Here is an 11,435-nt window from a genome sequence, read left to right on the forward strand (position 1 = left end):
TTGCCCAGGAGCAAACATGAGAAGGCAGAAAGGGGTAGAAAATCAGGATGAAAGGAAACAGGGAAACCAGGGCGGGAATGGGGAGAGTGCTGACACATGATGGGGAATGAAGCCAAGGCCATGAAACACTTTATGTACAAACTATCCAATGGGAATCTAATTTGCTTGGAAACTTTCACCTAAAGTACAATAAAAAAAAAAAAGAGCAAGGGGGGCAAGGCCACTCCCTCCTACGTTTCAAAGGGTGGAGCCACTGTCCCCCAGGTTTTAAAGAGTGGAGCTATAGGAAGAGAATACACTGAATTCCTTCAATGGCTCATAAAGTTCTGCTTGGAAGTGGCATGTGTCAATGCTCACAGTTCATTGGCCAAAGAAGCTCACATGGCTAAGCTTGGCTCCAATGAGTCATCAATGAATAATGCTTTCACAGGGAGGAAGAGAGACTATTTTGAGCTATACTACAATCAAAGTTCATACAGTGTTTCCTTAAAAACTTAAGTTTAATAATAAGAAGTTAACTTTAGCTCTCATTTGCGGGACTTTACCGAGATTTTAGTACAAATTCGTTTGCCCGAGTCTTTTTGGGTAAATATTGCAGGATCTATTCTTTAAGAACTTTCAGTGCCAAAAATTCTTTAGTCTCTTCGTCGCTTGGCTACAAATAATGAAACTCGCAGAGTTGGTGTTATTAAGAGCTTTCAAACTTTCTGAGAATCAGATGTCCTCATCTTTCTCTTCTTTTGCTTCAGATGCCTAATCTTTGGTCCTGTATTACACGTTCATCAACCAGAGGTGATTTAAGAAAAAAGACAAATTAGAGTAAGATTCAATTTAAGGAGTTTCTAGGGACACTTCATGGAAAGTGGACATGGAGAAAAAGTATCTATGGGTTCCAGGATTTGAAAACCCTGTAACTACTACACTCTGGCTGATATCAAGTGGCTCATTTTGCTTCCCTAGAATTAATGTTGTTTCCAAAAATTAGCTCTCAGATGGCTCATTCAGGTAACCAGTGTTGAATGTGAAAATTAGGGTTTTGTTCATACGACTTTATTACATTATAGTTTATGAATCACAGTGGCTTTGCGCCAGACTCTCTTGCAAGCTAAGCAGCCTCTTTGCTGTGTTATTCCAGCTGAGTCTTTTATTTGAAGTGTTTCTTCATCTTGGCTCATTTAGCCACAAACAGAAGTTGCCCTATGGGAGATAACATCTTCTGTTTATATTCTTTATAGGATTATCATGTCTGGGCTCACTGCAAGTGGAAAACAATCAGAAAAGAGAAAAAACTGATTTCAGAAAGTCAGGATTCCCTTATCCATGACACGTGCCTGTCTTTCTTTGGATGGTGTGGTACGGAGAAAAACAAATCATGGGCTTGGGAGTCAGGAGTCCTGGCCCCTGATCTTATTGCTGCTTTGCAGCTGTGTAACATTGGCACCTTCTTTGACTTCTCTGAATCTGTTTCTTTGTTTGTAAAACACAGAATGGATTAGATAAGTCTCACAAATCTCTTCCCATTTCAGGAACTTGTTTTACTTATGGAATTTTGCAAAATTGCATGTCAGTTTTTTAGCAAAATCATAAGAGATTCCTGTTTTAAAAAGTGTGAAAATAAGAATGTTTCTTTGCTAAAAGGCACCGAGGAGCAAAAAAGCATGGGAACAATAATGTAATTAAAACAATGAGCTACTTGATGAGGCTGTGGCCAGGGTGTGTGGAGACGATGGGATATGAGATGAAAAAGAGTAATTGGACTAAAAATCAACTACTGGTCACTGGGTAAGTAGAATCAGGTGCCTCCATGTATGGAAGACAGCATACATTAAGAACTAAGTTATTAAAAATATATAGACCAATGAGAGAAATAAATATTCAGTACAAAATCAAAAGCATTTGCATATGTCTATGTCTATATGAAAGACTGAAAGACTATATACTAAAATGTTAACGCAAATCCTCTCTGGGTGGTGGAATTATGAATAGTTTTGTTTTAATCTCTCTTTGCTTTTCTGCCTTCCATGTTTTCTGCACTTAACACACATTGCTTTGGCAAAAAAAAAAAAAAAAGTATCCTTTCATACAAAGAAATGGTTCCAAAATTGCCAGTGATATCTAACCAAATGTTTAAGTTCTGTTGAGTGATCCTTGCTTTTTCTTGACTCACTAATAGAAGTTTAAATATAATTTTTTGGAATGATATTTTTCATTTAGAGGCTTGTCTGATAATTTAAATATGAAATTAACCATAGAAGATATCTCTTAATTTTTTCAGCAGTTTTATTGAGGTGAAATTTACATACCGTGAAATTCAACCAAGAGTTTTAGCCAATTGATACAGTTGTGCAACCATTACCACAATCCAGTTTTAGAAGAATTCTATTACCCCAAACAGTTTCCTCATTCCTGTTTGAATTCAGTCAGCAGATTACTGTTCTGCTTTCTGCTTCTGTAGTTTTATCTTTTCTTGAAATTTCATATAAATGGAATGTGTCTAGCTTCTTTCTCTTCGCGTAATGTCTTTGATGTCTATCCGTATTGTTGCATATATCGGTGGTGTGTTCCTTTTTATTACCGAAAATATTCCGCTATATAGATATACACCACATTTTTGTTAATACATTCAGCAACTGATGGACATTTGAATTACTTTCAGGTTTTGACTATTATGGCTAATACGCCTATGAACATTCCCATGCAAGTCTTTCTGTGAACATATTTTCATTTCTCTTGGATAGATACCTAGGAGTGGAATTGCTGGGTTGTATGGATAGTGTATGTTTAACATTGTAGGAAACTGCTAACTGTTTTCCAAAATGGCTGTACCATTTTATGTTCCCATCCGCAGTGTATGAATGTTCTAGTTCCCCTATTCTAGTGGGTGTATAGTAGTATCTCAATTTTTATATTAACTTGCATTTTCCTAATGACTAATGACATTGAGCATCTTTTCGTGTACTTACTGGCCATTCATATATCTTCTCTGGTGAAGTGTTTATTCAAATTTTTTGCCTATTTTTCATCTCTGGTTGTTTCTCTTCATAGAGCTGTAAGGCTTCTTTATATATTTGCCTCTATATTTTAGAGGATTTTCCCTGACAGAGACATCTGTATATTTTAATATAGATTGCTTACTTCTTTCATACTCATGCTTTGAAATTAATTCCTGTGAAAATAATAAGATGGAATTTTTCATTCTGGAAAAAAATATATTTTAAATATTCATTAGTAATCATCAAATAAGCATTTTGAGGGCTTACTTGGAAGTTCTAAAAACGGTATAATGGTCATTTATAAATCTAAGGGTGGCTCCTGCTTTCCTAGTTTATGGACTATTTATAGGGGAGACAAAATACCTTTTAGATTTGTAAGAGTTTTGTAAAATTTAGATATTTCTGAGGAGGGAAGAGGATGTACCTGAGGAACAATAAGGTGAGAGACACTGGAGTCCTTGCCTGTAACGCTTTCTGTTCTACTAGGAGTTAAGACATCTCTCTTCTGAGCGGCCATCTGTGGAAAGAGTTAATGAATTACTACCGTCCATGTCTCAATCTAAAATACACGTACGCGTGCTAGTGTGCACGCACACACATACACCCCTCCCCAAATGAAAAAGCAGATTTCTTTACTCTAAGTTCTCTCTGCCAGTTCTCCCTAATGCTCCAAGCGCCTGAAACAAGTTAATATCACTTGCTGGAGTACAGGGGTAATTTCAGGAACAACAGAGTGAAATAATAAAACCCCTTACTCAGCCATGGAACTGTAACTGACAACTTGAATAACTACAGAGCTTATCATCTCTTCCTCTTGCCTGACTTCTAACACCAGCTTTTCATAGAAGATGATAACATCTTCTATCTATTCTCACCTCCATAAATAGAAATGGACAGTAAAGGTTTTTGTCTACAACATTACTCCAAATAGCTTCAGCAACAGTCGCTAAAAAAAATGATAAAAAGTAAAATTCAAAATCAGTTTATGTTAACTCTTTGTAAGAGATGTATTTACATATATTTATAGACTGTTCTATTCACAAAGTCCCCAAAGCAAAATTAAAATTAAACTCATAAAAGGGTACAGCTTCATCCATCTAACTAGCAAAGAGGAGCAGCTGATCAAAATGATTAGATCCCCTTCCAACCACCATACAGGGAAGTTCACCAGTCCCAATAACACACATAGTCCTCATTTTTAAATGTAAAAGGAAGCTAAGGATCACCAGACATTTGAGGAAAGACTATCATGAGAGAAAGAAATTATAACAAAAAGAAAAAATTATAACAGACAATTCAGGGAGCAGAAAAATATATATGTATCTACAAAGAGCTATGTTTATTCGTCTTAGATAAGAGAAGAAATTCCATACATAAAACAAGAACAGAATGTAACTTTTATATAATATAATCAGAGAGCATAAAAGACTTCTTGTAAATTAAAAATCTAAGATTACCCCAGACACCCTGCTTACTCAGAACTGAAGCCACTCCCAAAGTCTACCTTTCAGCCAAAGACTAACCAAAAAAAAACAAACCCGTTGCTCTCAAATCAATTCCAACTCACAGCCACCAAGCAAAGATTAGACAGGCCTATAAAACAAACAGTAACACAGGTGAGGGATGTGCTTCTTATTTTAATCAAGTATATGAAACCTGCCCAAAAGCAAAGCTGAGAAGACAGGAAGGGACAGGAAAACCTGATGAATGGACAAGGGAGAACCCGGGGTAAAAAGGGAAAGGGGGAGAGTGCTGACACTATTCGGGGATTGCAACCAATGTCACAAAACAATTTGTGTATAAATTTTTTAACGAGAAACTAATTTTCCCTGTAAACTTTCACCCAAAGCACAATAAAATTTTAAAAAAATCTAAGTTTGGAAATAATATATTCTGTGAAAAAGATAAAATCAAGAAAGTCTCCCAGTAAGTGAAGCAAAAGAAAACATGATGAAAAATAGGAGAGAAGCTATATATGTAAATTACAGGACCATATGTCTGACCATATTGAGAGAGATTTTAGTGAGTACTGAAAGAGATTGAAGAGAATTAGTGATGGATACATAGATAACAAGGCAACCAAAAAACAAAGCAATTGAACACTATCTAAACAATGATGCTGATACAAACGCTAAAAATTGATGTCACAAAACAGGTGGGAGGGTGCAAGTAAGTTGGAGTAGCATGAGCAAAGAACACTGCAAGAATTGTGATGTTTAAAATATGTAAGATTACCTTTCATTGAATTTTGGAATTTGCAAGCCCTAGATTTCTGTATTATAAGTATGACACGGTGTCTTCTCTATTCCATGTTCCAATATGGGTGATGACAGGTTTCCTGAAATAGCCATACAATTCTTTAATGATCAATGACTTTAAATCATCAGCCAAAGTTGAAAACCAACCTTTGGAAAAGAATGATATTTTCCCTTTTATAAGGTCCTCTAGCTCATGACAAGAACAAAACATTGCCCTTCTTGGTGCCACGTGCTGTGCTACAGAATGTAAAGATACTACTAGATTTTGCTATGTTAATAGTTTATCCAATATTAAGATATGGTTATGAATTATCACATTATAAAGCAGGTATAGCATATGGTTCTCAGGCTTGTCACTAGCTTCCCACCTCAGCAAACTTCAGAGTGTACCCTTGAATTGCCTCTCCTACGGTTCTGATAAGCTATGTTTGATTATTTTAGTGTTGGCCTGCAGAATTTGGAACTTTGTGTCTTCATTGGCTTGGGTTGATGAAATTTCATTTGATAACTTGACTATGCATTTGTACATTGTTAGCATTTATTTCTGTATTGTCATTACCAAGGCTTTCTGGGCTTGTCTTCCATTATAATTTAGTTTCAGCAAAACAGTGAGTTCTAATTTTTTATTAAACATTTCAAAATCAAATGATTTAATCAAATGGAAGAAATGATGAGTTAATGGAATTGATAGCGCTTCCATGGAGCCCAATCAAATCTTATCTGTGAAATAAATTAGCAACTGATCATCTCAGAAATTACAAATTCAGTTGCATGGTTTTCTATTTTAATTTAGGAGTTGAACTGACTTTCATTTATGAATCGATTTCCCTCTTTTAGAATTGTCTAGGCCGTTTAATCATTCTTGGCTGACTTTCTCCTAAATCCAGCGCTCTTCTGAGCCACCTTTCTTCCTTGAGTGTGCTCGCTCAGAAAATACAAAGCCTGAAAAAATGTAGTTTCTTTCCAAGTAGGCCAATGATTCTGGTGCCCAATCCCCCAAATCCCCAATCTCACAAATCACATATGGGCAGCCCCCAACTTAACTGTAAATTAGGCAAATAAAGAAGTATACAAGTGAATGAAACAAAAAATCTTAAAAATTAGTAGTCTTTTCAGAAAAAAAAAAAAATTTAGGAAGGAGGGGTCAGGAGAGAGACATGATTAAATTTGTATTTTAGACGATCCCAGGTAGCAGGATGGAGATAATAATGATCATAACAACAGTAATAGCAGCTACCGTTTTGAATAGTATGTACAAGTCATTGCCGTAAGTTCTTCACATGCATTTAACTTATTAAATTCTTATAGGAGGAAAGTACACTAGTATATAGGAGTCCCTGGCTGGCACACACAGTTAAGTGCACGGCTACTAACCAAAAGGTTGGTGGTCCAAACCCACCCAGAGGTGCCCCAGGACAAAAGACTGGCAATCTGTTTCCAAAAGGAAACAGCTATGAAAACCCTATGGAGCACTTCTACTCAGCGCTCCCGGGATTGCCGTGAGTCAGAATCAACTTGACAACAGCTGTTTTTTACACTAGTATATCCATTTTACAGATGAGGAATCCGAGGCACAGAGAAGTTAAATTGGCCAAAGTAACCAAGCTGGTAGTTGGCAGAGGCTGGGGTCTGAGCCGTGCAGAGTGGCAAGACTAATCAAGGAGGCTATTGCAGCCCTGCTCGTGAGAAAGGATGTGGGACTGAACTTTGTACTTCAATGGGGTGGTCATTCGTTGTTTGTGGGGTCTGCTTGAGATTGAATCAAGTCAAAAATGATAGTTTTTAAAAAGTATGCTTTGACACAATTTCCACGGTGCAAATCTGGGCATCCCTGCCAGCTAAAAAAAGGCTCAGTCATAGAATTACTGGAGTGAAATCCTGCACTGATGTGGTTTGGCTTCTTAGCCAAAGAAGCATTTACAAATCACTCACTTGATCAAGGCATTAGTATAAATCTGCTAATGGAATCCAGTTTACAAGACACATTCTCCAGACAAAGCTTTGTTCAGACCACACAATCATGTAGATGAAATGACAGCTGAAGATTCAACTGGAATATGGCTGGAAGAATTATGCTCTAGGGTGTGAAGACGTATCAGTTATGTTCATAGTGGTTTTGTTCTCATTCCATGCCAATAATGGAAGAATTTGTGACCATTCAGCACTGCCTGCTTTTACATTGCCATTACATTTAATGCTTTGATCAAAACTGCTTGAACAGTGAATATCTTTGCTGCCAGGAAATTAAATCAAGTTTTAGGTCAATTGCCATCCTGATAGAGCCAAAACATTTCAAGAGTGTAGGGCTAATTTATGACCTACAAAGTTAACAGCCCTTTCTAGAGTGGTACAGAAGTTCCCAAAGAGCAGAGAGTAGAATCATTGATGGCCTGGAAAGTGACATTTTTATCCAGGGATTTTTCCTTTACTCTTTGTGAGGCAGAGGTTGTGCGAACACCAGATGCCAATCATACACCACCAGTGGATTTGCATGATTATAGGACTGGGGGAAAAAAGGTTAAGCTCAGAGTACAATAGAGATTACTTATGGTAATGAATTGTATAGTTTTTTTTTAGGCAGAGTTGGATTAATGTTCATTTTGAAAAAGGATTACAGTATGTCTGATTCTTGCAGTAAACAGATATTAAGCAGATTATTATGTTCACCATATGAAACAAGAGTCCTAAAGAGTATATAATTTATCACATGCAAGGGGAAAAATTAACCTATTCACTCACTGTGCACATGAGCTGCACAAGTTTTGTAAGGGAGCAGAGACAGTGTGTTTCTTCCTCCCAGTGGAAGCTTGAAGAGACATTCAGGGCCTCAGTTGTCACATGTCCGACAGCTGCACCCCCAGCTGTGAAGAGCACCCCTCCTGACTCTCCTCCCTGATTAGCATGCTGCCTGGACCCTGGTAGAAGTAATGGTGTATCCCCGGACAATGCTGTGTGTCCATACTCTGTACGGTGACAGTGTCTGACTTCAGTGTCTGCCCTTCATTTTCGGAGTGGCTGCTTCTTCTCCTTAGGGGCAGCTCAGGCTGTTCCTCCACTTACCCGCCTTGGGAAGGTGGAGCTTATTTTTAGAGTCAGCCTTGGATTCACCGGTAGTCATTGGTAGAGGGTATTTTTTGGCTCTCAATTACTTTTTTAGAAGACAGTGCCTTCTGTACATGGCTTTCATTTTTAACACTCAAAAATCATTTCTTTTTTTTTTAGTTGTCCTTTAAGTGAAAGTTTACAGTTCAAGTTAGTTTCTTATACACACACAGTTAATGTGACCCTAGTTGCCCTCCCTATAAAGTGACAGCACACTCCTCCTTTCCACCCTGGATTTCCCGTGTCCATTCAACCAGCTTCTGTCCCTTTTTGCCTTCTCATCTCACCTCTGGACAGGAGCTGCCCATTTAGTCTCATGTCAAACATCATTTCTTTATTACGAAAACAGCAAAGCACTAAAAATGGCATATCACTTCCATGGGATTCTTGCCAAAAATGTGTAACCTCAATCTCACCATGAGGACAGACAAACCCACCTTGAGGGACATTCTACAAAATAATTGAGCAGTACTCATCAAAAGCAGTATGTTCATGTCGTACACAACTTAGAAAATGCTAATGACCAAACGCCCATAATCTCACCACCTGGAAACAATGGCCGTGAACATTATTGAGCCTTGTGTGCCCTTCTTTGTTGTTGTTGTTTGCTGCATTCAGGTTGGCCCCCCACTTATGGAGACCCCATGTACAATGGCATTGGACATTGTGATCCATAGGGTTTTCATTGGCTGATTTTTTGGAAGTAGATTCCCGGCCTTTCGTCCTAGTCTGTCTTAGTCTGGAAGCTCTGCTGAAAGCTGTTCAGCATCATAGCAACATGCTAGCGTCCACTTACAGGCAAGTGGTGGCTGTGCATGAGGTGCACTGGGCAGAAATAAAACCTGGATCTCTCACACGGAAGATGAGAATCCTCCCACTGAACCATTACTGCCCCTTGTTCCCTCCTTGGGCAAAGAATTCTCTTTGCTCAGATAAATTATGATTAGATGATGAATTAGTATTGCTGCCTCATGCACTGGAGAGCATCTCCCTCTAGCCACACACAAATGCAGTCCTAAACACCTTTTAATCACACATATAGAGCTACCATTTTTATATGATCATTCTGCTAAATTTGATTGTTTCTGTGATCATGATTAGATGGAAAAATTGATATTTTCTATTAGTTTATTTCCTCCCTTAGTTTTTCTTAAGTGGTTGCTAATTGGTTAATAGTGATCAATTAAAATGGTGAAAACAGTTTTTTTAAAACACTGAGATTGTAAATACATCAGATTTTTATTTTCTTTCTCAAACAATAAACAATTATTGAAAACCTATGATTTTCAAGTTACCAAATTGGGGCTTCAGAATTCAAAGGGTTAATCTAAGGTAGAAGCTCTTTGGATGATTCAAGTTCTCCAAATGATTTGACATTTAAATACTTTTACTTAAACAAATGCTTTATATAAATGTGTCTGAAACCTCCATCTCACATGTGGTGGGAGGTCCAGAGTCCTTTCTCATGACCACAGGATTCTTTATGAAATGGAATGAGGAGCCAGTGTTCTCTGGTCCACATTCTGTTAAATTCTCAGTCTATCCTCTGTGTTTTGTCCCTGCACCTACTGTCCTTGCCCCATTCTCTCCACCCCTTATGGGGTGTCCCTCAGGTAGACACCTGCCCTAATTCCTCTACTTTTTCAACTACCACTGACATAAGATTGTGTGTGTAGCAACGTTTTACTGAACATTTTGAGACAAAAAGGCTATGTGTCTTCCAGGAGAGCAAACAACTTATCAGACTAGAAGATTGGTCATTTCTGGCCCTAGGACCCCATTGGTCCTATCACTGTCCTCTGAGAGAGTCCCAGCTGACCACCATCCTGCCTCACTATTTTGTCCACCATCCTTCCACTTCCTTTCTTCTTTTCACTTGTGCTTTTCTGCCGAAACCCTCAAAATCTTCTTCACTATCTCTTAGACGAGGTCATGCCTAGAGGACCCCATCTTAATAAACAAACACACCCAGCGGAACTGTGCTTTTAAACAAAGAGGGCTGTCTCCCTGAGAAGGTCAGTCTTTTTCCATGCTCATCTGAAATTATCAAGTACACGTGTGTCTGGGCACTTGGCAATTTCATTTAGCCCGTGATTCAAAGGGATGGAGAGGTCCTTCAGACTTGAGCAACTCCGTGAAAGGTAGAGACGAGCAGGGAGGGTTGAGAAATGACCAGTTCAGGCAGAAAGTGTACTTGATATTTAAGTGTACTTGATATCTAACCACTTACATGTAACTGCATACAACACACACATAGCAGGGAAAACTAATCCCACTTTGTGTACCAGGTACCTTCAAATACTCTATCTCAGTCTTCACGGTAAGCCTCTAGGGTTGATATTACTCCCATTTACAGGTGAAGAAACACTACCTAGCTAGTATACTGGATTTAAAATTTCACCGTATGACTCAGATGTGCAAAAATGTAACGTTATTTCTCTGTAACTGAACTCATATTTCTCATGAGCCCCTTATTTCGCTGATGGCAGAAAACATTGACTCTTTCCATTGAAAAGTACTTCAGCCTCTTAGTCTTTTGTGTAAATGTTAAGTAAATTTTAGGAGTCTCTCTTCCTCTTTCTTCCTGTGAATGGTGAGTCCTGTTGTGCAGATGCTCATGTTGGTCCTCTGTGGCTTCCCTGGTGCCTCCTCAGCTGGGTTTTTGGGCATGGTCCTACCCTTGCATCCAAAACCAGAACATCCCCACTTGGTTGCAACTTCCATCTAGTTTCCGGGAAAAGATAGCTGGTGGTTCGCTGCTTCCTTTCCCCCACCTTGACTCTTACTAAGGCTGCAAATGAGCCAAGACTTAGCCACGCCCTCCACCCACTCCTCAGTAGCTTTGGAATCTCCCATCTACAGCCCTGCAATGAGGCTTTCTCTCCCCAATATCTTGACAACACGCCCTCTCTCAACTACCAAGTATTAGGGTAACATTTTCAGGTATCCTCTCTGTCCCCATTGGAGCCAAGGAAGAGTGAGGGAACTAGAGAGTGTTTGCAGAATACTGTTCTACCCTCGTGCATTGCTGGTGGGATTGTAAAATGGTACAGCTGCTGTGGAAAATAGTTTGGCAGTTCTT

The 11,435-nt window shown here is 38.6% G+C and overlaps 1 protein-coding gene across 1 annotated transcript in view; it reads left to right on the forward strand.

The window, feature by feature from the left end:
- LOC101359614 (25-hydroxycholesterol 7-alpha-hydroxylase) overlaps window positions 1–11,435 on the forward strand; it is a 55,885-nt gene that overhangs the window by 607 nt on the left and 43,843 nt on the right. Inside the window, exon 2 of the mRNA XM_004372603.1 lies at window positions 1,236–1,353. Within this exon, the coding sequence (XP_004372660.1) occupies window positions 1,236–1,353 (118 nt within the window). The remainder of the gene's footprint in view (window positions 1–1,235; window positions 1,354–11,435) is intronic.

Source organism: Trichechus manatus, unplaced genomic scaffold (assembly GCF_000243295.1).
Source record: "Trichechus manatus latirostris isolate Lorelei unplaced genomic scaffold, TriManLat1.0 scaffold00018, whole genome shotgun sequence".
Lineage (NCBI taxonomy): Eukaryota > Metazoa > Chordata > Mammalia > Sirenia > Trichechidae > Trichechus > Trichechus manatus.